This window comes from Pezoporus occidentalis, unplaced genomic scaffold (genome assembly GCF_034315485.1).
Source record: "Pezoporus occidentalis ecotype Australia unplaced genomic scaffold, CSIRO_AGI_Poc_V1 ctg69, whole genome shotgun sequence".
Classification (NCBI taxonomy): domain Eukaryota; kingdom Metazoa; phylum Chordata; class Aves; order Psittaciformes; family Psittacidae; genus Pezoporus; species Pezoporus occidentalis.
Genome location: NW_026916041.1, coordinates 531,357 through 558,334, shown reverse-complemented (window position 1 = coordinate 558,334; position 26,978 = coordinate 531,357). Strand labels below are relative to the sequence as shown.

The 26,978-nt window shown below is 42.0% G+C and overlaps 2 protein-coding genes across 2 annotated transcripts in view; both read right to left on the bottom strand.

Annotated features, from left to right (window-relative positions):
- ZC2HC1A (zinc finger C2HC-type containing 1A) overlaps positions 1–8,430 on the bottom strand; it is a 36,944-nt gene extending 28,514 nt beyond the window's left edge. The window contains exon 1 of the mRNA XM_062641572.1: positions 8,244–8,430. Coding sequence (XP_062497556.1) covers positions 8,244–8,430 — 187 coding nt within the window. The remainder of the gene's footprint in view (positions 1–8,243) is intronic.
- LOC134175531 (uncharacterized protein YagA-like) overlaps positions 1–26,364 on the bottom strand; it is a 336,167-nt gene extending 309,803 nt beyond the window's left edge. Inside the window, exon 1 of the mRNA XM_062641584.1 lies at positions 25,245–26,364. Coding sequence (XP_062497568.1) covers positions 25,245–26,149 — 905 coding nt within the window. The 5' untranslated portion in view covers positions 26,150–26,364. The remainder of the gene's footprint in view (positions 1–25,244) is intronic.
- Between the last annotated feature and the right edge of the window lie 614 nt (positions 26,365–26,978).

The following is a 26,978-nucleotide window of genomic DNA, read 5'->3' as shown; positions in this document are numbered from 1 at the left end:
ACCTAGCCTTTCAATTTTGAAATCATTCCACTTTGATTTTTCCCCACCTTTAAAGTAAAAAAATAAAATTAAATAAAAAATAAACATAAAACCTTAATATTTCTCTCTAGGAGCCCATGAGCCTTCCCTAACAGAAGGGTTAGCAAAGCCACCAACGTGAAATCTGAATTAAAAATAGATTTGCCAAAATAAATAAATTTAAAAATAAAATTGCCAAAGTTGCAGTAGAGTCGGTTTTGGTGTGGGACTGTGGTTTGGGGATTTTTTTGTGTGTGGATTCTGGTTCAGGGTTTGTCTTTTTTGCTTTATTTTGTTTGTTTTTTTTGGTTTTTTTTTTAAATGCATTGGATATCATGCACAAATGCCACACCACTTCTGGAACAGAAATTAGTAGAAATGGTTGTTATGTTGGGGGAAGGAGGTTTAAATAAAATAAAAAGAAGGAACATCAAATCAAGAAACAGAAGTAGTATTTGCTTGGCAAACGCATCTGATAATTGAAACCAGTAGTAAAACAGTGTCATGGTAATTTTCTTCAGCCTTCTTCAATTATCGCAACAATGCAGGGATTACTATCATTTTGGTTATAAAACCACAGAAGACTCAAGATCCAGCAGCTATGCCTCTTTCTCCTTTTACTGTCTTTAATACCACTAATCACTAGCACTTAGCATGCTTTTATTAAACCTGAACGAACATAGTTAACCTGGAAGGGGACAGACATAATTATTACTGCTATCTAATCTAAACACAGTTAGGGAAAAGAGAACTCTGTTCAGAATGGTTACATGAATACCAAAGAAAGGAGTAGTATTTCAGTTGAAGTGATGCCAAAACTATGATATATGGCTTTACACCCTATTCTACTGTCTGCTCGAGACCAGGTCCTAAATAAAAACACAAGAGTACAACCTGTTAAGATGATGGGTATCCAAATTAAACAACTAGATTGGAAGTTTGATTAGCAGCACTATAGTTATCTCATAGCCTGTGTTTCTAAACTGTCCCAGCCAGAGCTCCTCCTCCAGCCACTTCTAGAGTACAACCTCCTTCCAAATCATGTTTTTCTACCTACACAGAAGTTATCACACACATTCCTTTTGAATATGATCACAGTCTAATTACCCATACTTTCTGATTTTGAAGTTGGAGTTTAGCTGTGAAGTTTGGGTGGACCTCAAAGTCTGACAGCATAGCCGTACAGTCAGTCCCTCAGATGTAGCCCACTGCTTTCAATACTCAGATGAATTCAGATCTCCTCAAAACCTAGATTTCTACAGAACTATTGCGTTTTTTTTCCTCTCTCCTCTCACGTTCACATACAGCAACTGATTTACAGCAGAAAGCGTAAGTTGCCAGTTCTCAGATTTATCTTTATCAGTACAATATGTGGAACCCATCAATACATACAAGTTGCATCTGACAGTCACAGGCATAAGGCTAGCTCTTGCTATCATATTTACAAATTAAGCAGTTGTGTAAATAAACTCCACACCTAGAGGGAGCAGAAGTCTTCAGACAAAGATGCCATACTGCTTAGCAACTGGCAGTATTTGCCATGCTTTGGTAAAGTCTACTTGATAACTGACAATATGCATGATTTATTCCACTGTCCTGGGTTCAGCAGTAGCAGTCATGTTTTTTCCTTTGTGGTAGCTAGTGCAGTGCTGTGTTTTGACTTCCAGCCTGAGAACAGTGTTGGTGAAGCCGATGTTTTCAGTTGTTGCTAAGTGATGTTTACCCTGACCAAGGACTTTGTGAGCCTCATGCTCTGCCAGGGAGGAGGGGAAGCTGTGAGGAAGCAGAGACAGGACACCTGACCCAAACTGACCAAAGAGGTATTCCATACTACAGCACGTCATGCCCAGGATGTAACTGGGAGTTAGCCGGAAGGGCTGGGAGTCTGCAGGGTTGGAGGAGGTATGGGTCGGTGCTTGGCTGGGCTGAGGGGAGCAAGTTACCGGTCGGCTGGTGCTGAGGTGTTGTATTCTCTTCCCTTGTTATTTCCTTTATCATTGTTATTATCAGTGGTAGCAGTAGTGATTTATGTTATACCTTAGTTACTAAACTGTTCTTATCTCAACCCATGGGAGTTGCAATCTTTTCGAGTCTCCTCTCCGTCCCTCTGGGAGTAGGGGGAGGGAAAGAAGGGGGGGGGTGACTGAAGGAGTTACCTGACTGGGTTTAAACCACGACATCCACCAAGCAAATCCCTTGTCTATGCTATTCAGCATTTTGCAAGAAGAGGAAGAAAATCAAAGTAAGCTCTGTCTCTTAGTATTCAACTGTTCACATACTTTGAAATATTTATACAATTAGGTTATTCACAACTGTATAACAAATAGGAAACCAATCTACTTTTATCTATCTACCCCTAATCTTAGTGGAAAGTCTCATGAATTCTCTTCTACTTTTGTATTGACAATGCAGTCTAATCTTGTATAAACATGTCACTTCTGCTTCCAAAAGATAATAAAAAGCAGCATAACTTCCATTCCTTCAAGCTGAAAAGCCTGAGTGAGACTTTCATAGTACCTCTGCACATTTTGCATTAGCTGTTCAGCCTGACAATGCAAGTGCATTATATTTGTCAATATTACTGTTATTCCATTGAACACAACTCTGATGATGGCAAGTTTGGTGTAACTTCCTTGAAAATAACATATCAAGTCATCCCATTGCTCTAAAATGACAACCTGGAGGAGGATTTAGCAAAGGATTTTTTTGTGACTGAGAAATTAATTGCATGCAGCCAAGACAACTTGCATCACGGCATACTCCCCTTTTCTACAATTGTCTTTCCTCCCTTCCGCATATGAGGCATAACTTTTAATGCAGAAAACACACCAACGTCACACTAAAAATAAGCAGCTCTCCCGGACTCCTGTTCAGGGCCATGTTTCATGGCATTCTTCCAAGCAGATCCCTAAACAAGTCAAAGCCTGCTCTCCTGAAGTCTGGGGTTGAGATCCTGCTATTTGCTCAGCTTCCTTGCCTCAGGACCCTGAATTCAATCATGCCCGGTCACTTCAGGTAAGGCTGCCTGCCCCTGGCCTTCACATCTCAAACATTTGTTGGTATGTCATCAGCAGAAATGAATCCCCTTGTCAGCTCCTCAATCACCTGAGTCAGGGATTTGTCACCAATGCATGCCAGAAGCCTCCTAGATTGCTTGTGCCTTGCTGATTTGCCCCTCCAGCTGGTATTGAGTGGTTCATGAGGGCCAAGGCCTGTGAATATGAGGTCTCTTCGAATTATCTGAAGGAAGCACCATCTTTTTCCTGATCAGGTGGATTGTAGAAGACACCCAGAACAGCATTTCTCACATTGGTCTGCCTGCTAACCCTGATCCATAAGCTCACAGGTGGCTCCACAGCAGAGCTCAGTGCATTCTCACTGCTCTCGCACATAAAGGGCAACTTCCCTGCTTGTGGTCCAGCTGGTTCTTCCTGAAGAGCTTGTATTAATCCACCTCAACACTGCAGTCCTGTGAGCTGTCCTACACATGATCTCAGTAAGATCCTACCCCTCCAACTGCATGCAAAATCCTCCTATTTCTTCCCATATTGTGAGGGTTAATCTACAGACGTTTTAGAAAGGCTCTCAGTTGTGATGATTATCCAGAAAAATCAATGAGAGTTTCCCCTGTAATGCATATGGAAACACAACAAATAAGCAGCACTATCTGATCGATCTGACTTCCAGATACATTATCTGGTCTTCTATTAATGAGCTTTAAGATTAACTAAAACCACTAGAAAGCGTGTGACCTATAAAATCTATGGTCATGTTATACAATTCTGCTCTAGCATCATAAACTCACTACTCTTCCCTATTAGGCTACAAGCACCACCTACAAGCAGGCAATCAAGCAAAGATGAGCTTTCTCACATTAGTCTTAAACCAAAACTGCTTTGCACCAGTGACCCCCAAACAAATTCTGTACTCTACTACACAAACGTAACTGGACAGAGCAATCCCAACCTAAGCCTGCTTGCTTATCAGAATATTACTCAGCTAACAATAAAATAATGTTTTAGAAACGATTCTGATAATTTTGATAATCTTCATTTATATTGTATCAGTTCCCAGTTTGCTCCCTCCAGTCAACTGTTTAACATAGCCCCAGAGCTTGATTTTACTGAAATTAAATAACTGCTTTTTATAATAACCACATCATGTGTGTGTGTGCAGGTAAAATACATTCATCTTCCTACTATATTCAACCAACTGAATACAATTACTAGATGAATCTAGTTTCTGCAATTTAAGTTAAAAATAAAAGAATGCTACAAAAAATGTAGAAAAAGGTGTAAAATCTACTCATTCTAAGATGCTGAAGAAACTAAGCTAAAACACTCAAGCTACTGTCTACACATATTACTTTGTTCTTTTAAAGGTAAAACATATTCTGATAGCACGCTTCCCCTATCATAATGGCCTAAACTTAGCTTTCTGAATTTTCCTTAAGTAAAACATTTCCTTTCAGTTGCTTCAGCAAAACATAACCATTAATCAAAAAATAAAAACATTATTGCTTTAGAAGAAGTAAATACATTGACCACAATTATACAGTGTATTAAATGTCAAATCATTTAAGGGAGGTGCACACATGCCTAGTGAAACACATCAATTCAATGCAGTCACATTTATCAGTGTTTTAACGGCTACTGGAAGCAAAACAACTGCTTAAAAAGATATACATTAATATTAGCTTTGCATTTCAATCCTTAGTAGTTTGCATTTTTTTGATTTAAGAACAATACAGCAAAATTAATTAAAAGAAAAAAAAGAAGAAAAAGCTGAAGTATTTCAAAAAGGCAGGAGCTTCTCTCAAATGGAGCTTAAGAAAATGGCTGCCAAAGCAAGGAAGCTGCTGCATGCATCCAGTGAGGCAAGAGAAAGATGACTACTAAAGTGAAAGGAAGACTTATATTAATATTACTTTTTTTTTCAAAACAGAAAAAAATGTCTACAGTATTAGGGAAAAATAGGACTGGGCATTAGCTTCTTCAGAAATCCTGTCAAAGCAAGTATAAGCATTTGCTTTCAATAGCTGCATTACTAATATAAAACTCTAAAGTAGAACGCTTGCACTGCTTGGGGTGGGGTGTCTTAGACATTATCAGTGCCAGTGAAGGGTCCAGGGACAACCGCTATTGCAGCACAGATCTTAGCAGAAGATGCTACACCACGAGCCTTATTCTTATGAGACCTCAAGGGCACACCGAGACTGCTCACAGTCTAAATGCTTAATCACAGTAGTCTCTATTTGGCATCTGCACGGGAAAGTTCTGGGTTTGAGACTGCAGGCTATTTCCTGAGCAAGTAGCCACCCATCCCCTCCCAACCACAACCAGTCTTCTCTGGCTGCTAGAGCACAGGCTGGAGAACACTGAGGCTGGATAAGTGCTGCCATTACTGACCACAGAGAGCTGGACTTTTGCCCTCAGACACAGCTGCCCCTCTGCCCTTCACGCTTTAGGCAACAGGAGTCTTGACCCGCTGGGATGGGCTGGGAACAAGTGTGGGAACCATCATTTAGTCAGATCAAGCAGCTGTTGCCGGCATCTTCCCAGAGAAAACAACAGACTGGAGAGAAGCCAATCAAATGCTAATCACTGGACTGCTTATGTGAAATCAGGAATTCTCTGCTTGGATCTCCTCCTCCATTTCCTTCAAGCAAAAAAGGGAGCAACAGACATGCAAACATGACAGCTTTTTCTTGCCATCTACCAGTGAACACAACCAGCAGATGCTAACCCAACAAAAACAGTCCGGAGAGTCAGCACATGGTGGACTACTCAGGAAAGGATTTTTAAACTCACTTTACAAATCACTACATTTTCAGACATTGATGGTCTATTGCTCTGAGTATTTCACTAGTAAATTAAATGAAAATTGAAAATCAGCCAAACAGCACACGGGCTGCAAAGTAACAAATACTGAACTAGTGACTTAAGATTTTACATCAAATTTGTCACTTGTAATGACACAAGTGTGCACCCACTTCTTTTACAAAACTTTATGTATTTCACTTTCAGTATGAATCTAGTAATATAACAATACTGATATACAAATAAAATAATAAGGCAACAGAAGTAAATTTTAGAAAAAAAGTCTCACAGAAACCTACTTCACCTTTTCACTGAACATTTAAACTTGCATGTAGTGAGAAAATGTGACAGCAACACCAAAAATATTTAGCTTTTTAAATGTCAGTAATGCAGCTCCATGAGCCAACTAATCATGAATATAGTTAGAACTCTCCATCATGTATGAAGGAATCATTATAAAATTATTTAATAGCATGCTCAAATAAACAGAAGTAAAACACATCTTGCATCTCTAGTGCTGAGCTCCCGAAAAGCAAAGCATTGGCTTCCGAGGGAGGAAAGTCCAGAACAAGCATCCTGCGCCTGAGGGGGTCTTACGCAGTCATAAAAACAGACTGCCAAAAGACAAAGTCCCGCCCTCCACCATAAGCACATCGCTTGCACACACAACTGCCAGGACCTGCTGTACAGATCAGCTCTGGGAAATTATTTTACTGAGCACTAATACAGGGAAGGAGCAGTCCAAGCCAGATTTCAGAAGCAGCCCATACTTCCATGTCAGGTGGATATGCCTGTGCAACTGTGCTTCTAAACACAAATTTAATCTAAAATGGCAACCAGTAACACTACTCTGAATGGAGCAATGCCTGGGAAAAAAAGCATAATTCCCAATGAAGCAATTTATTATTGTTATTAGTTTTTCTTACGTTTTTCCTGTCTTATGGCCACCTTTCTACAGAAACTTCATCTTGAGCCTAACCTAATGTGCATCAAGAGACAGCTTAAACTGAAAAACTGTAAATCAAAGCAAAGCCACTTGCTTCAAACGTTTTGACATAAAAAAGGAACGATTTTATGTTGTGATGATTTGTTCAGAGAAGGAAAAACACAGCAGAAAGCAACCCACAAAACCACTATGTTCTTCAGTTTCAAAAACTTTAGCATTCAAGGATGCTGGATAACAGCGCAAGATATGAGTGTTCACAATGCAATGCCATCTGAAGTTCTAGAAATGGCTTACTACCCATGCTATTCTCAAATTAATCTTGAGTGCTCAGAAGGAACATTGAAAAAAAATGTTTTGATAAACTGTAGCTTCTGAAAGTACTTTCAAGAAAAGGTTCACAGAGTAAACATGAGATTTCACCCATGCTTTAGCAGTTCTTCCTTCCACCACGACTAGTACCTACCAAAACACACACAAAATGTAAACTATTTCCAGCAAAGTCAGAAGCTGGACAAGTTCTACTGCAAAAACGGCATATTGTTTCAGGTTTCCACCCACCCTCTGTTACGAAGCTGCTAGAGCTGATACAAAAACAGCTGGCATAGCTGGCCTTGGTAAGTTAGCTCACAGTCAAATCAATTGACGGATGGGCTGCAGATGATTCGCAGTCCCAACTGCAGTCAAAGACATAGCTTATGCAAAATTAAAGCAAGTTTTCTCCTTCTGGACAGGCAACATAGATTTGTCACAGGACTGTCATCAGAGTGCCTGATAAAGCACTACTTGATAAACACTGGACACCACCTTCAAATTTAAATGCATTAATAGTCAGCAAAGCATAATGAGTAAATCAGAGAACCTATTGGGATTTTAATGCCAAATCGTGTCCAAATGTATAGCTTTAAAGTCACTATGTCTAAGAACACTGTAAAATCTGACAAAGAAGGAAGACAAAGTAATTTAGGGAGGCATACTTCTCCAACTGTGCTAGAAGGGATAAAGAACAAAGGCTAGCTTGTGCTCACCCCTATTTAAGCACTCAGTTACCTCCAGTGAAGCACAGCATCAACTTAATGACTGTTTTGGGAAAGTTACTCAGAAGAAGCCTGTGTTTTTTTCTTAAGTAGTAGGGTTAAAGCAGCTTGCAAAAACACAGTAATGACAAGCCTACCGAAATGCTCAGACAGAAAGCTGTAACTTCATAAATTCCAATCTGATCATAGATATCTATGCTATAATGGCTACTCTGGGGAGTGATGGTGACTTCACTAAAGCAGCTGGCACAGGGATAAAGTTGCAAAGGATAAACTCAGGAAATACATACCTAGTCTTCACTGCACTGAACACTTCCCTAGCATCATAAGCGTACCCTAACACCCACGTTAGCCATCTGGCTGCAAAAAAAACGATGTTCGGTAAGAATACCCGCCTGACCCGCTGCCATACTCCGCGCAACGTACCCTCCGCCAGCGGCGGATCACCGAGCAGGCTCATCGCGCTCTGAGCTTGGCCGCGGCACGAAGGGGCCGGCGGCGCAGGGCCACAGCCCCGCAGCTCGGCTGGGAGAACCGAAGAGCGTCCGAGACAAAGAGCAGCGAGGCCGGCCCTGACAGCCGCGCCTGCCGCCCGGCCCGCCGCGCTCCGCATAGGGAACCGCCACCACCCGCCTTTGTTCGCCGCCTCACAGGCACGCGGCCCCGCTCCTGCAGTACTCCCAACTTCAGCCCCGTGGCCCCTCGTACCGCCGGCAGCGGAGCGACGCAAGGCCCCCCCGCCGCCACAGAGGGGTCCGAGAACGCGGAAGGCAGCGCCCGGGCTCTAGGTCCCACCGCCACCACCGCCTAAGCACGCCCCGCCACAGCACAGAGGCTCGGCCTAGGCGCCCGCCGACTGTACCCGGTGAAGAAACGCCTCACCACTGCCTCTCACCTTCCAGCCCCTCCATGCTGCACCCTGACCAACAGCCTTAGTCCTGCCGCTGCTGTAGCAACGCCGCCGGCTCCCCGCCCGCTAACAACCGCCGCTCCCATTGGCCGGGCGGGAGGGGCGAGCGATCGGGCTGGCCTCTCCTCCCCCGCCATGAGCACCGCCTGTCACTGCCCCATTCCTCTTCGAGTCTTCCCCCTGCCCGGTCTGCTGCTCCCCTGCAGCACACCGCCCGCCCGGAAATCCGCTGCCCCGGCAGCCCGCCCCACCGTGCTAGGTCGGTCGCTCGGTCGGTCGCTCGGTCTGTCCAAAGGAGCGGGGACCCTGGTCCGAGCGCCTTTGTGCAAAACCTGGCGCTAGCCTAATTCTGGTACAGTCTGACATGGCCTGTAGGCCGGGTGTTGAGGATACGCTATGGCCAGGATCTGTTTTCTCCAGCAGCAGCCCTTGCACATGATGACCAAAGTGAATCACAAAATGGTTGGTGTTAGAAGGGGCTTTAAAGCTCATCTTGTTCCAGCCCCTCTGCCGCGGGCAGGACACCTTCCACTAGACCAGGTTGCTCAAGGCCCATCCAACCTCGCCTTGAACACTGCCAGGGATGGGGCAGCCACAGCTTCTCTGGTCAGTTCTTGGGTTCAATGTGTCCTACTGTCTCACCATCCTCACAGTGAAGAACTTCTTCCTAATGTCTAATCTAAATCTCCCCTCTGTCCGTTTAAAGCAATTCCCCCTTGTCCTGTCACTATATGCCTTTATAAAAAGTCCCTCTACAGATTTCTTGTAGGCCTTAGCTATTGGAAGCTGCTTTAAGGTGTCCCCAAAGCTTTCCCTTCTCCAGGCTGAACAAACTAACTCTCTCAGCCTGTTTTCACAGGAGAGGCGCTCCAGCCCCATGGCTCTTTGTAGCCCTTCTCTGGATTCGCTCAAGCAGGTCCACATCCCTCTTGTGTTGAGGGCAAGCAAGTGCGGTGGAATAGCTGTGCTGTTGAAAAGCTCCAGAGCCACCAGTCCCTGAGTGGGTGCGGGCAGCAACCACAATGGTAGCAGGATCCTGCTGCCCTTGGCACCTGTGAGCCCACACAAGTGTGCTGTGGTGCAACGCAATGTGTGGCCATAGAGGTGCTTGCGGGAAAGTGATGAGCAGCCACGGGGAAAGCACAAAAAATGGCTTCCAGGTTCATGGCCTGAAAATGCTTGGGAGTCAGTGGATTCCTCCCCCTTCTATTTTTTTTTAATGGAAAGAGGTGCTACTATAAAATTAGTATCTGAGGGCATCTCCTACTGCAGGATAATATTTGCATAAAGCATGTTTTTGGAAAATAATACTATTAAGTTGCTGTTGACTAATGAATATGAATAATACTTGATACATACTGAAATTCTTCTGTTCCTTTTACAAGAGCTCCCCACATTTTTAGCAACAGAATCATTTAAAGGTTGGTTTTCTTTTTCTTCAAGATACTACTTTAGAATTAATTCTTAAGATCTTTCATTTGCCTTTTTGTGGCCATATGTCATGAGCAACTAATAAAGTTTTTCTGTATAAAATACAATTAATTTCTTACAGAAATTACTACTGTCTTTACAGGCACATGCAAATTATTTCTCTTCTCACTCTAGACAAGTCAGTTGATATAGATTTGCTTGTCCATACAATCACAGTTACTGTCTCAATCACGGTATATCTGGGAATGCAACTCAAAGAAAGGAAAATAAATGCATAAAACCTAAATTAAATTGAAGATTATGATCATGCTGTTTTTTCTGCAGGTCCTTAGCATGGAACAAATAAATCCAGATGCTGCATGCCAAACAGCCACCATGTAAACCATGATTAATGTATGATTAAAATCATCTTTTGAGACCAAAAACTTGAAAATACATGGTAATTCTAGCTGCAGTTTCTCTTGGTAGTTTAGAACCATGCTGAAAATGCATTTCAAAATTGCCTTTGATCTGTAGAGTTTATGCTTATAAAATTACAGGCCATGCCAGAAGGAACTAGTTTGCTACCATGTTGCAGATTCCTAAAATTTGCAAATTATCCATTAAATCTTTGACATAAAACTTAAATGAGCCTGTAGCTAGAAAGCATTTGCTGTTAACTAACCATTAAGTAGTGTGTCAGAGTGCACTTACTTGAGTGGTATTTCTGTACTTGGACAGCAAACTGAAAAACAGAGGCTCAGGATAACATCTCTCAGCAGGAAATCTTTCCAAATGAAAAAATAAACATAATTTTTATCTTATGTTCTCAATTTAGTGAAAGATTTAGTATTAGAGGAACATTTTGTTTGGTTTGATTCATTGTTTCTCTTTGAAATTTGTGGTTATTTTTGTTAAAAACTCAGGCAGGAGATAACTTCAGTTCACCTGTCTTTAAGTGTCTACAATGTGGTGCTTACACCTGAGCTACCTGTCAATTTCCCCAGTAGAATCAATGGAGATTTGTCTTTAGTTAATGTAGTCTGCAGGACTGAGGGTGCCATCCTCCTGACCAAATGTTTCAGGGTGAGAGCACCTGCACCAGAGTAATCAAATCTTCCTCTAGATTTCTTCAGGTTGAATCACATACTGAAAACAGATGATAATGCTTTTGCTCTGCAAAGGTGCCATTGTTTGACTCTGCCATCCCCTTACTCGTATAAGAAGTGAAAAAAATAAGAGCTGGCTTATAAAATGAATGGCCAAGTGGCTGTTCTGCTGCACAGATAAAAGGTTCTCCTGGTTCTTGTGGCTGGTGTATGAATATTCTCTGTGTAACTATGCACAGGGACAGCATACCTCAGAAGACTCCCGAAAGACTACTGAAAGTAGCTGTCTTTCAATGGTTGTGTCCAAGGAACAAGGGACCAGTCCTCTATTATCTATTATCTATTATGTTGTGCTACGTGAATGCCTTCGTAAATTTACCTCCATACTGAAAAAAACCCAAGCTTGTGTTATTCTGGTGTAGACCTATTACAACAAATGCAAGTCTATTCTGCAGTGGCATTCCTGTAACATTTAAGATTTTTTTTCCCCCAAATTCTATGCTAATTTTATTAATTGCTAGTTTACACCATGCCTGCTTGTGCCAATAATGATTCTGGATTAAATATTTTCCTTATTGTTTACCTCTTTGATGTGTTTATAGGCAATTAGCATGCATGCTGTTTCAGTATTTGGCTTGTTAGCCTAAACAAAATAGAGCTCTTCCTAACTGTCCTCAGAAACTATGCTTTCAGTTTCCATAGTTATCATGGTGCCCTTTGCACCTTTCCCATGTTAATTCGTATTTCATACATGATCAGAATCTTAAACTGCCCCTGAGAGGTGATGTTACTGCATCACTTAGAGATCTTTGCGTCTGCTAGGAGTATTTCTACTAATGCATCTTAGGTTACATTTGCTATGTTATCATAAGCTTGTAGACACCAGTAAATATTTAGGTCCTTTTCCATATCAGTTGTTTTGCAGAGGCAGCAGTGATGATAGGATTTTTTTCCTCTAAAGACTAATACAGTCTAAACACCTTCAGTTCAGAATCTTTAGTGTCTTTGAGAAAGACCAAGAATATGCAGCCCTAAATGCAAAAGTCACATCTTCATTGCTCACACTTGTTTTAAAGAACTGAAATACAAACCCTCACATAGACGTGACTCACATAACATGGCCAAATTCCAGAAGGAATTCCAAAGAAGGGACTTAAAAGGTAAGATCAGACAAGCGGGAGTATAGAGATGCCACTTAAGATTCAAACACAGTTTCCAAAAAGACTTGGGTCTCTTTCTGTTGACCGGTAAAGAAGTGTTTTTTCAATTTCAGTTGGTGAGAAAGAGGAGTCTGCCCAAAGGGATAACTTGTGAGTGGCAAATTATGAATGTGTGATAAATTATGAAGACTCATTTTCCTAAGTTACAGCTTAGGGTCAATCTTTGGTTGCATAAGTTAGTGTTTTCAAAAGTGCCTAGAAATGTAGAATCATAGAATAGTTAGGGTTGGAAAGGACCTTAAGATCATCTAGTTCCAAACCCCTTGCCATGGGCAGGGACACCTCCCGCTAAACCATGTCACCCAAGGCTCTGTAAAACCTGGCCTTGAACACCGTCAGGGATGGAGCATTCACAGCTTCTCTGGGCAATCCATTCAAGTGCCTCACCACCCTTACAGTAAAATTTCTTCCTTATATCCAACCTAAATTTCCCCTGTTTAAGTTTTAACCCATTACCCCTTGTCCTGTCACCAGTCCCTAATGAAGAGTCCCTCCCCAGCATCCCTATAGGCCCCCTTCAGATACTGGAAGGCTGCTGTGAGGTCTCCACGCAGCCTTCTCTTCTCCAGGCTGAACAGCCCCAACTTTCTCAGCCTGTCTTCATACAGGAGGTGCTCCAGTCCCCTGGTCATCCTCGTGGCCTTCCTCTGGACTTGTTTCAACAGTTCCATGTCCTTTTTATGTTGAGGACACCAGAACTGCACACAGTACTACAGGTGAGGTCTCGCAAGAGCAGAGTAGAGGGGCAGGATCACTTCCTTTGACCTGCTGGTCATGCTTCTTTTGATGCAGCCCAGGATACGGTTGGCTTTCTGGGCTGCGAGCACACACTGAAGCCACCTCATGCCTCATGAGCTTGGTGTCATCGGCAAACTTGCTGAGGGCGCACTCAATCCCACTGTCCATGTCAGCGACAAAGATGTTGAACAAGACCGGTGCCAACACCCATCCCTGAAGGACACCACTCGTTACTGGTCTCCATCTGGACAGTGAGCCATTGACCACAACTCTTTGCATGCAGCAATCCAGCCAGTTCCTTATCCACTGAGTGGTCCATCCATCAAATTGATGTCTCTCCAATTTAGAGACAAGGATGTCGTGCAGGACAGTGTCGAACGCTTTGCACAAGTCCAGGTAGATGACATCAACTGCTCTACCCCTGTCCATCAGTTCTGTAGCCCCATCATAGAAGGCTGCCAAATTGATCAGGCAGGATTTCCCCTTAGTGAAGCCATGCTGGCTGTCACCAAGCACCTTGTTGATTTTCATGTGCCTTAGCATGCCTTCCAGGAGAATCTGCTCCAAGATTTTGCCAGGCACGGAGGTGAGACTGACTGGTCTGTAGTTCCCCAGGTCATCCATTTTCACTTTTTCCAGTCATCGGGAATGTCACCTGACTGCCATGATTTCTCAAATATGATGGCCAGTGGCTTAGCAAATTTTGCCAGCTCCTTCAGGACCCGTGGATGGATTTCACCAGGTCCCGTGGACTTGTGCACATTCACGTTCTCAACATGGTCTCGAATCAGATCTTCTCCTACAGTGAGCCCAAGGTCTTCATTCTCACAGTCCCTGCATCTGCCTTCCAAGACTTGGGTGGTGTGGTCAGAGCTTTTTGCCAGTGGAGACTGAGGCAAAGAAGTCATTCAGAACCTCAGCCTTCTCCAAATCCTGTGTAGCCAGTTCTCCCGAGAGCTTCTGGAGAGGGCCCACACTTTGTCCCTAGTCTTGTCTTTTATTTGAAATGTACCTATAGAATCCTTTCCTGTTATCTTTCACATCCCTAGTCAAATTTAATTCTAACTGGGCCTTAGCTTTCTTAACCTGGTCCTTAGCTTCCCAGGCAACATCCCTGTACTCTTCCCAGGCCTCCTGTCTTTGCTTCCACCCTTTGTAATCCTCTTTCTTCCCTCAAATTTTTCCTCAGGAGCTCCTTATCCATCCAAGGAGGTCTCCTGGCCCTCCTGCTGCACTTCCTTCTGGTTGGGATGCAACACTCCTGAGCTTGCAGCAGGTGATCCTTGAATACCAACCAACAGTGTTGGGCTCCCCTGCCCTCTAGGTTATATCCTATGGAACCTTCCAAAGCAGGTTCCTGAAGAGGCCAAAGTCTGCTCTCTTGAAGTTCAGGGCAGTGAGCTTGCTGCACGCTCTTCTCACTGTCCTGAAGATCTTGAACTCAACCATCTCATGACGATCATCATGATCTAAGATTTGAAAAGGTCCTGAATTCAAAGCAGAGGGAAGCAGAGATACGAAATCTTCCTGCCTTAATCTCTGAAGGCAGAAGTAGAGGACTGAACTTAACAGTACTCACAGGTCCTTGATGTACTTCTGATACATAAGGTAGTTTCTTTCCCTAGGTGTGATGTGCGTGACCAGCAGAGCCTGACTGGTCACACAATAAACACAAGCCATCTCCCATGTATAAGCACCATTTGTCATGCAGCTCCTCACATGCTAGAGATATCTGAATTTTGATTATCTGAAAGGCACATACTGATCATAGGATATATTTAATAAAATGCAATAGGGAAAGTTTTCTGGCCAACAGCCACCCCAGGTAAGGTTGGAATAAATATGGCTTACTGTGTATATCAGTATAGAAAAATCCCTAAACTGAAGTGCTCCGAATCTTTAGTCACTTTAGAAAGTGACTCAGATCCAGAGTTTGACAGTACATCGCCCTAGATCCTTGCAAAGTTCTGCAAATCCATCGTTTGTGGCAGAAGTGTCATAAAACTACTAAGTCCTGTAAAATGATCAGAATTTCATTAACATTTCAGATGCTTTTCTTCACCATTTGAATCCCTGTCATGATAACTAAAATCATAATAGAAAATCAAAACCTGTTTGCTATCTTTCATGTTAATAATGAACACTGGATAAAGAGGATTTCCCAAAGTGGCATTTTAAGTAATACACTTTGCACTATAACTAGCTTCTGGGAATTCAGATATGTTTGCACAAGGGGACTTTAAATTTTAAATATTCTTATTAAGATTTTTTTTACAATTAGCACTAATTGAGGTCTACAGACAAGAATGATTACTCTCCTACTAAAATAATTCCTCAATTGAAATAATACAAGAATGCCTTTTGTTCTTTTATGAGTTATAGTCTCAATTTATATTCAGGATTGGAGTATTGTGATTTAGTTATCAATCTTCTTATCAACCCAGAGGTTTTTTTTAGTACACTTTCACAGTTTTGTTTGCTGTGGGACTTCCAAATTAGAGAGAACAAGACCAGAGGCCACAATGAAAATTAGTGAGCAGTGCTGGACTGAACAAGTTTTGCTCTCTCCCAGCGTGAATTGCCTAACTTATAAAGCTGATTCTAAACTAGGAGCCTTAGAGCAAATGAGATGTAATAATGCCCAAAACACAAATAAAATAATAGTTTGAATTCTAGGATGTCATGCTATTAGGTATATTTTTCAAGACAAGTAGCCAGTGAATAGGAGGAGGCCAAGGACTGTGACTTTGTCCAAGGCTGTGATTCTTCAGTTAGATTCTTCAGTTAGAAGAGAGTCTAATGGGTTTTTTCCCATTAGGCATTCTGCTGCTGGAGTAATGCCATATCTTCATGATCAGTAAACCACCATTGCCATCAAAAACAGTTGTCCTTCTCCAGTGACCATGGTTTCTCAGCACTACACTGACCTCCTTCTCCTCTTCCTTGTGCTGGCCCAGATATTCATGTGCTCAGGTGGTTTAGGAACTTACCCAGCTCCAGTTCAGGAGCACTTTTATTCTGAAATGCCAAATCATACAATACACATTTTTTTTTCTATATAATCTGCTTCCAAGTCCTGAATAGTTAAAGTTTCACTGCATGTAGTACCTCTGCTGTTTACTTGTTTTCCATATATTGGCATTTGCAACCTATATAACAGTCTTCAAATGTTGGAGTGCTAGTTTTCACAGTTCTATTAGCAGGTTAGTTTTTGAAAGATGAGTGGGAAAATCAGAGTTACAGGAAAATCTGTAAACCAAACAGATTGACTTTTAGTAAATCCTCTGCACTGTTTGTGTTTCATTTCCAACACTCTTCATCTTGTTGGTTTAGGAGGTGATCTTGTTTTCTAAGGCATGGCTCAAGCCAGAGCTGAGAGATTACTGAGAAAGAAAGCAATGCTACAAAGCTGATTTTGCAAAGCCATTTTATATGAGAGTTCCACAAAGGACTTTATGTTTCTCTTCCCTAAGTGTTTGCTTAGAAGATGGACTTTGCTATATAGGCACGTAAAAATTGGTTGCATCTATGTATTGCACAAACAAACTGTCCACACAGCTGGTGAAATATTATACTGTTGTGGAATTCTCCAAATGCCTTGTATAGAAATTTAAATTAAAATTATACAAATGTCCCATGGTCTGTGGATTGGATGAGGTGGTTTCAGCCTTTTGGGAGAATTGGTTTTAGTTTTAATTGAGAAATTAAAATCTCATTACAATTTAATCTATATTACTGGCTTGTAATTTTATAGTGATCATAGTGGTTTATAGTGTTCACTGTACAGAGAAAAAGGTCATATTCTATCACAGTAAGAGTAGAATTTATTGACTGAACTTAGATTTTATTTCAGAGTAAAATATTCTGATATATTTGTTTCCGTTTTTATGTACCACTTAAGATACTCGGCTTCTTGCCATTTTCTGTCCTAGAATGTGATCTTGTGGTCCTTCTATTCTTAGACAAAAGCCTGGACTGATTTTGCAGTGAATATCCCATATCAACTTGCAAGATGTGACTAAATTTGCACATTTGTAGTTCTTCTCTTTGGGAATAAGTAACCATGGATATGGTGGTAAAAATCTGTAAACCGAAGCATTTTTACAAACTAATTTGGCAAAGCAGGAAAACACTAAAGTTTTATCTAGTTTTAGATTAACATATAGTGTCTTTAAATTGGATGTGCTTTCCTTAAGTTAAACAAAAAAGAGCTCCATAAATGAATTTTGTAGGCCTGTTCTTGTTAAAGCTGATGTCCCAGTGATAGTCTTTTATTATTTTTCCTTCCAAAGCCATAACCTCAGTCCATGTGTATCTGCTCTTTCTCCCTCTTAATCATTTTTGACCAGTGGCATTTTGTGCATGGCCATGGTGAGAATTCTTTCTGTCTCATAATGGTTTGTGATCATTTTTTTTTCCCTGAATGCCAGATATCTGCATGCCCCATGTTGTTTTCCGGTATCAAGAAAATTGACTCTTCAGTCTCCAGTTCAACAGGGTATTGCAATAAATGGCTTTTTAGGTATAGATCAGTAGACTGAAAGTTATCAGTACACTGAAAGCTATTGTGGTAAATGTGGTGGCTCTCAGTCTGAGCTACTCTGAGATGTTTTTCTCCGTACAAGTTGGTTTTGCAATGTAGTGAGATGTTAGGATAAAAATTTAATTTCACCATGTGATACAACTCCACTGATACTTCCAGATTCATGTGAATACTTAAGGAAGAAAATGTGTCTACTCTGTGACATGTTTGGTGCAGAGTAGATTGGAAAACATTATTCAGGGTGATGAATAGTTGAGTGACTCTAATAATATAAAGAGTTCTAATATAAAGAACTAATGAAATGTTGCATTTTATTTTTTAAATTGAATTTACTGTTTGGCACAAAGTTTTCTTTTGCACATTGTTATAAAAAGTCACAAAATTTACATGGGCTCCAACAGGAAACACAGAAATATTAGCCTATGCTTTCACTTTGAGGAATGGCCCATCATACTGATGGCATCATACTGAACTGATTCAACAACTGGGCTGTGGCATGCTTCTACTTTTAATCACAGAAATCAGAAATAGAGGGGACACATGCCAGGTCAGAGTAATTTTCACAATAAATTCTTAAATATTTAGTGTTATTTGATCAAACTGTAGAATTTAGAAGTGCAAAAATGCTTTATTATTTGATTCACTGGGAAGTACTTGATTAAGCATAGCTTAATGTTTCAATCTTTTCCTTGGTTAACTGAAATTTCACATTGATTTAAAGATTTTCATACACTGGTCTCAAAACTGAAACTCATGAAGGTTTCTGGGTTTATCCAATAGCATGAGACACACTTTGAACTCATCATCTGGATTAAGATGATCTTTTCTCTAAGACACTCAGTCTCAAAAACCCTATTTGTATATAGAAGCTATTACTTTTGAAAATAATAGCGACTAAGGGAATCTTTTGATCTCGAACTGTTACTGACACTGGCAGTGTAAGACATGGAAAGGGGAAGTGAAATCACACAAAAAATCACAAGCAGAATGAAGAGTTGAAATTGTCCCCTGACTCTTACTCACAATCATCCTCCTTTAGCATGAAAAAAGCTAAATACGTGCAAAATAAAAATTTAAATATGTGGGTTTGGTGTTCATTTAATGTGGGGAATCAAAGGAGATGTTGAGAAGACAGTATTCCACATTGATTACAACATTCTTTATGTTTGCAGTGTGGTGATGTTGTGTCGTTTGGTTTGGGTATTTTTGCCCTTACACCCTATTCATGTTATTTCTGATAATTTTTTTGATTTTAAAAGTGATTCAATTTTATTTTCTCAGTGGATAATATATAAGACTAATATAAAATGGACAGGGCAAAATTCCTCAAATAAATATTTTTTTATTTTGTATGTGTGTACATCCACATCTCTTATCTGCCTCTTCTTAGTCTTTAATGCATGAACATGTTTTAAGTGCTCAGTTCAGTAGATTTTTATGTCCCTTTGGGCAGGCCATTTAGATCTTAGATGTATCATATGGTGCCAAGTACTGTAAATTAAAATGCAGAGGTCAACTGTAGGCAGTAATGAGAGAATTAAAAGGTTCTTCAGTTGTCAGGCACTGCTGTTTTTCTTCTTATTATTGATTTCTTCCTTTGATTTTTCTTCAAATACTTTTGAAGAACTGGTTCTTTGAAAGCTCTAGTTAAAACTGAAAAGGAGAAACAAGGAAATCAAACTGAGCTCCAAGCCCAATTTTGCATCTTTGAATATGATTTTTATGTGCATCTAACTGCCACTAAACCAACACAAATCTTTTACAGCTCTAAGATACTGACTTGTTACAGCTCCTGAAAAAATCACAATACAGTATTCTCTTTCCTACACCTTCCATCTGCCTCCCTCTGGTTCTAGGGACCACTTCGTCTTCCACCAGTGTGTTCTTTCTTTTTGTGGACCTAAATTTTTTAGCAATAGAACAGAAAGACATTTCTTACCAATGTCTTGAAAATAGCAGCCCAGTTATAAACCCCACTGAATTCTATTATTCCTTTGAATACCTTGAGCTTGGTCTCCATTGTTTCTTTCTTGACTTGACTTTCTCTGGGTCTTTCAGATTGTGCTGTTTCATATGTCCTCTGTCCAGATTTTCAAGGTTTTCTTTCTAAAGCTTTGCTTACAGAATTCCTCCTGATGCTTCAGTTTCTGTTCCTGGTTATTGCTGCCGTCTGGCTGTTATTCCCCTCACTGATTTCTGTATTCTAAGCAGAACAAAATGAGTCCAGCTCCTCATTTGCATCTCCGATCTGGCTTGGATGGCTATATCTATGTTATCCCTTGTATGCAATTTATACACCATAAACAAAATTTGGGAGAGCAGAGTCAGTAGGGGCTTTACTTGTACATACATTTTCCTGCAAAATAACTTCAGCTAAAGTTGCATACAAATGTGATTTGACTTTGTAGAAGTAGGTTCCTGAGCACCTCAAAGTAGTCCAAATTCTCATGTCTGTTCAGGGTCAGACATAAAATCACCACATGCAGTTGGGATAGATGGAGACTATTAAACCAGTCTTTGGGAGCCAGGCTATTTGCAGTTCAGATGAATATGTGACTAAATGGGCTTTAAAGTGCATGCTATACATGCAGACAACCACAGAGTTCTGCCTACAGCATCGTGGCTGAGTCACTGTAAAGCAAGTCCAATTCGTGTCTTACAAGTCAGCACTCTGGAAAACTGCTGAGTTTAGCCTTTAGCCTGTTTAGACATACCCTCCGTACTGACCAGTCCTACAACATCAAATTACCTCAAGGCCTCATGCATTTGCCTTTACAGTAAAGAAGGCAAATGGTGTCCTGGCTGCATCAAACAAAGTATTACCAGTAGGTCAAGGAGGCTGATTCTGATGGTCTACTCAGCTCTGGTGAGGCCTCACCTGGAGTGCCGGCTCTGGTTCTGGACTCCCCAGTACAAGAGACATACATACTGCCTCTTCCAGTGAAGGGCCCTGAAGAAGGAGGGACTGGAACACCTCTGCTAATGAGGAAAGGCTGAGAGAGCTGGGTCTGTCCAGCCTGGAGAGGAAAAGACTCAGGGAGATCTCATCAGTATCTATAAATACCTGAAGGAAGGGTACAATGAGGACAGAGCCAGGCTCCTTTCAGTGATGCCGGGTAACATGACTGGGGGCAGTGGGCCCAAACAGAAACGCAGGAGGTTCCCTCTGAACATCAGGAAACACTTTTTCACTGTGTGGGTGACTGAGCACTGGCACAGATTGCAAAGGGAGGTTGTGGAGTCACTGCTCTTGGAGATATTCCAAAGCCATCTGGACATGGTCCTGGGCAGCTGGCTGTAAGTATTCCTGTTTGAACAGGGGCATTGGACCGGATGACCCCCAGAGGTCCCCTCCCACCTCAACCATTCTGTGATTCTTAATTAATTCCAAACATACAAGTTCAGCACAGTTCCTGACAGAGTTTGAGCATCCCCTTGCGCTAGTGCTTCCATGTTAGAACTACAGTGTATTAACGGATGAGTAGATTTCTCTTAGGTTGTTCAGCTTCTCAACATTTAGAGTCCAAAAATTTTGCACCCTAGACCTTGGATTTGAACTAACATTTAGCTGTTCCCAGTTCTGTGCCTGTAAGTCTTCCTTAGAAATCTCAAATGTTATTTCCACCAGCTGATGTATTTAATCATCCATTATCTTAATCAGTCATCTTTTGTGTATTTTATCCTATAGTTGTGTGCCAGTTCAGCTAATATGCTTGATGCATAAACATCTGGTAATTGCTAACAAAATGATTATTGTTTTTGCCATAAACAGACACAGAAATTAGAAGCAAATGCTGCCACTGACATTCTTTGGGGTAACTGTTTATTTTCTTGACAATGATCTATAATTAGTGTGTAGCTGTTTTTGTATGTAACAGATTTCTTAATTCTAGTAGAAGGGCTGGGGTTCCTATTTCTTATCTACAGAGATAGGGATCAGCATGCAGTATTCTGCTTGATGCAGTACTTTTTAGGAACTCTGCATTGTTCCTATTTGCCCAGTGAATTCCTTTTTCTTTTGTTTGTTTGTTTGCTTGCTTGACAGAAAGTACTTATTTCGGGTCCCATCACAAGGTTTGTGTTTGCAGCTCTGAAACTCCAGCGGCTTCCAGTCTGAGGAAACACCATTTTAATAGAAAGCATTGTTTAGTTACAAAACATCCCTATTACTCCTACAGGTCATTAAACCACTATAAAACAGCAGAGGCTGAACTTCTATGCTGCTCTGGTACAGATGACTGATGTCCTTATCTTGCTATCAGTAAGTCTTTGGGGAGTGATATTGGCAGAAACAAGGCTTTCTACAGGTGCAGGAAACTATGCAAGATGATTATAGGACTTGGCAAGAAAACTATTTTGGCTTCATTTTCAGAAAGATTCTTCATTTTCCAGTACTCATTTTTAGCTGCGGTTCTTTTAAATGACCAGTTCTTTTAAATGGAAGGATATCCTGAAACATAGGAAAGAACTTCTTGGTCCAGCTGGATGCTAAGTAATAGAGACTGAAAAGTACTGTCCAACCATGAAGCAAAACTAGGTGATTCAATATGGGCATGTGCTGTCATTTCATTGAATATCAGAACAATAAAACAAGCTTATTCTGCTTTTTTCTCACAGCATCTCCATAATTCCAGGACCGTTAATAATAAGAGGGTGTAGGTTTTTCTCCATGCTTGAGAGTAGGTGAGATACATCAGTTTTATATGTTTTAATCATTCTGTTTATGGCTATTCATCTACCTGCTACAGGGAAGAAAGAGTGAGAAGTCTTTCTTTTCATTAAGTTAGCTCTTTTTTATTAATGGCATTGTGTTAGCTCTGTACAAAAGAACAAAATGGGCTTATATATTTATTATTACTAATACAGAAATACTGTGGAGTTTGGTAAATATATTTGGTAGGGTTTTTTAATTATTTAATTTTCTGAAGAGGTGAATGAGAATAACGATCTGTTATTTGGCTTTGCCTTTCATTTTGCAGGATGCAATGTTTTTTCTTAGTTAACAATAACTGAAAGAATGGTATTGGTTTTTAAAAGGTGTTGACCTCAGTGCTTGACTTTCTGACTAAAGGAGGTTACACCCACATAATTGGTACAAAAAAAGTGACCCTTTGTTATTAGAAGATGCTAAAGGTTGCTTTCATGCTTTCATGTGTTCAGTATATGCTTCCAAAACCATCAGCTTGAGATCTGACCTCACATTCTTACATTATTCTTTCTTCTTATAGTTACTCTGCAAATCTGTTCTTCATTTCAAAGAGGATTTTGCCTGAAGGAGTTGTGCAAAATGCACCTATGCTTTATTCAAAGATGAATTCCTAAAGTTGTGAAGGTTCAGCTTAGTTAGGAAACTTGTTAAGTAGGATTAGAGAGCAAAACACAGTGATGTGGTCAAAAGCCATTTTGAAAATAATAATGGTGTTTACCTAACAACCCTCCTAAAATTCTAGGCAGGCCCAGGTACAGTACTTCTTTTCCTTCTTATGCAAGCTGTTATAATTAAACAATATAGACGTTCACTCTCAGAGCTTTTTAGTAATGCATGAATGGAGTGCTGCATAGTATTTTCCAGTTTCTAGATTGCTTAATTAACCAGTAAGATTTAATTACTAGATAAGGTTCATCATTCTTTATCAAAATATCACTAAAGGGTGCTGAAAAGCACAAATCACCAATTGCAATTATCATAATTGTAATAATTTATTATAGCTTTTTCATTATCAGTCCTTCCAATTTTGTTAGCCTGTGACTTGGTCAGGAAGTGTGAGGAGAACAGGTCTCTCTCTACGACGGCCTTTTCCAAATGAGACTTTACAAAAGGGATAACAGTAAATCCTGTATAACCACAATGACTGTGGAGTCCTCTGGCATCTGAGAGCCTGTGTCCAGAGAGGACATTCTCCCTGACCAGCAGTGCTACCTCTTCTTTCTACTTAGGTCCCCAGGAGTGTAAGTCACGATTGTTTTTGGTACAAAAACTGTCTTATAGGAGAAGCTTTGTAAGTGTTCTTTCCATAGTGCAATACAGTCAAGGAAAATGCTTGAAAACCTCGAAAATAAATGTTTTTCATTAAAAAAAAAAAAAAAGGGAAGAAGAGACTGTCATGATCTGTGATTGCCTTAATAGGCATCCATCTGCTATGTGACTTCATAGCTTGCTGTGCTATGCTGCTTCCATCTGCTGTGTGACTACATAAAAGATGACTACATATGGCTTCTAAAACTCTTAAGGAAAAGTATCCCACTCCATAACAGCCTTGAAGGACTTAAATCATGAAATGGGGCAAGGTGAAATCTAAAAGAGGTGTTGTGGTTTAAACCCAGTCAGGTAGCTTGTTCACTCACTCCCAGTGAGTGGTGCCGAGCTGACAACAATCGAGGTCCGTGTCCGTCTCCCCCCCCTGCCTCCCCGCACCGGGGCTCTCCCCTTCCCCGCTCCCGGAGGAACGGGGAGGACAACAATCGAGGTCCGTGTCCGTCTCCCCCCTGCCTCCCCGCACCGGGCTCTCCCTTCCCCGCTCCCGGAGGATCGAGAGAGTGCAACTCCTACGGGTTGAGACAAAAACAGTCCAGCAACAAATCACCACCGCTACTATCAGCTACAACAATGATAAGGGAAAATAACAAGGGAAGAGAATACGATACCACCGGCCAAGAGAAACGAGCTCCACCCGGAAACCCCTGTCCTTCCGCGTCACTCCCAGTTACCCCTCACCCCGGGCATGACGTGCTGTGGTATGGAATACCTCCCCGGCTAGCCCGGGTCAGGCGCCCCGTCTCTGCTTCCTCACAGCCTCCCCTCCTCCCTGGCAGAGCATGAGCCTCACAGAGTCCTTGGTCAGGGTAAACATCACTTAGCAACAACCGAGAACATCGGCTTCACCAACACTGTTCTCAAACTGGAAGTCAAAACACAGCACTGCACCAGTTAACACAAAGGAAAAACATGACTGCTACTGCTGAACCCAGGACATTATCCACCCCTTATTCCATACCATTCACGTCGTGCTCAGATCCCACATTTTTCAATACACCATCGCTCTCCCACATATATACATCCATATACATACAGACCAAGAGGAAAAATCATTTTCTTAGTGCATGGACCAATCCCTATAATGCTGCCGAGTCCATTCGGTCCATGATGTTCAAAGTTCATTCTCTGTTGGGATGATGGCTGGAGGAGTCAGGGCCAGTCACTGGTGACCTGGAGACATCTAGTTGATGGGCTATAAAAGCATTACACAGCAGGCAACAGCATACAATTGAGTTCACTGGCTGTTTTCCCCTAAAATCAAATCCCCTTGAGGTATACATCGGACTTCCCCATCTTCCCGCATTACCCACCAAGTATATCCAGGTCCCTGAGCAAAAGCAATCCCACGAGTGGGTTTGCCTTTACCTGAAGCAGGAATTACCCAGACTGTCTTTCCCAGCAAATTCTTCATATGCACCACGGGAACTTTGTCCCCCTCTACAATATGTAACAGTTCTGACTGGGCTGGGCCAGCCCTGTTGGCAGATCCTCTGGTGTTGACCAACCAGGTGGCCTTTGGTAAGTGTGTATCCCAATGCTTGAAAGTTCCCCCACCCATCGCTCTCAGTGTAGTTTTTAACAGTCCATTGTACCGTTCGATTTTCCCAGAGGCTGGTGCATGGTAGGGGATGTGATATACCCACTCAATGCCATGCTCTTTGGCCCAAATATCTATAAGGTTATTCCGGAAATGAGTCCCATTGTCTGACTCAATTCTCTCTGGGGTGCCGTGTCGCCACAAAATTTGTTTCTCAAGGCCCAGGATGGTGTTCCGGGCAGTGGCATGGGGCACGGCGTATGTTTCCAGCCACCCGGTGGTTGCTTCCACCATGGTAAGCACATGGCGCTTGCCTTGGCGGGTTGGTGGCAGTGTGATATAGTCAATCTGCCAGGCCTCCCCATATTTATACTTCAACCATCGTCCTCCATACCAAAGAGGCTTTAACCGCTTGGCTTGTTTAATTGCAGCACATGTTTCACACTCATGAATAACCTGGGCAATAGTGTCCATTGTTAAGTCCACCCCTCGGTCACGGGCCCATCTATATGTTGCATCTCTGCCCTGATGGCCTGAAGTGTCATGGGCCCACCGGGCCAAAAATAATTCACCTTTACGTTGCCAATCTAAGTCCATCTGAGCCACTTCAATCTTAGCCGCTTTATCCACTTGTTGGTTGTTCTGGTGTTCCTCAGTGGCCCGACTCTTGGGTACATGGGCATCTACATGACGTACCTTCACCACCAGGTTCTGCACCCTGGCAGCAATATCTTTCCACAGTGCAGCAGCCCAGATGGGTTTACCTCTGCGTTGCCAGTTGCTCTGCTTCCACTGCTTCAACCACCCCCACAGGGCATTTGCCACCATCCATGAGTCAGTATAGAGATAAAGTACTGGCCACTTTTCTCGTTCAGCAATGTCCAGGGCCAGCTGGATGGCTTTCACCTCGGCAAACTGACTCGATTCACCCTCTCCGTCAGCAGTTTCTGCAACTTGTCGTCCAGGACTCCATACAGCTGCCTTCCATCTCCGATGTTTTCCCACAATACGGCAAGAGCCATCAGTAAACAAGGCATACTGCTTTTCACTTTCTGACAGTTTATTATATGGTGGGGCCTCTTCAGCGCGCATCACCTCCTCCTCTGGTGACATTCCGAAATCTTTGCCCTCTGGCCAGTCCATGATGACTTCTAGAATGCCTGGACGACTGGGATTTCCTATTCGAGTTCGTTGTGTAATTAGTGCAGCCCATTTACTCCATGTAGCATCGGTTGCATGATGTGTAGAGGAGACCCTGCCTTTGAACATCCAGCCCAGCACGGGCAGCCGGGGTGCCAGAAGGAGCTGTGCTTCAGTGCCAATCACTTCCGAAGCAGCTCGAACCCCTTCATAGGCTGCCAGTATTTCTTTCTCAGTTGGGGTATAGCTGGCCTCAGATCCTTTATATCCCCGACTCCAAAAGCCGAGGGGTCGACCTCGAGTCTCCCCTGGAGCTTTCTGCCAGAGGCTCCAGGTAGGACCGTTCTCCCCAGCTGCAGTGTACAGTACATTTTTTACATCTGGTCCGGTCCGGACTGGTCCAAGGGCTACTGCATGAACTATCTCGCGTTTAATTTGCTCAAAGGCTTGTTGCTGCTCAGGGCCCCATTTAAAATCATTCTTCTTCCGGGTCACATGATAGAGAGGGCTTACAATC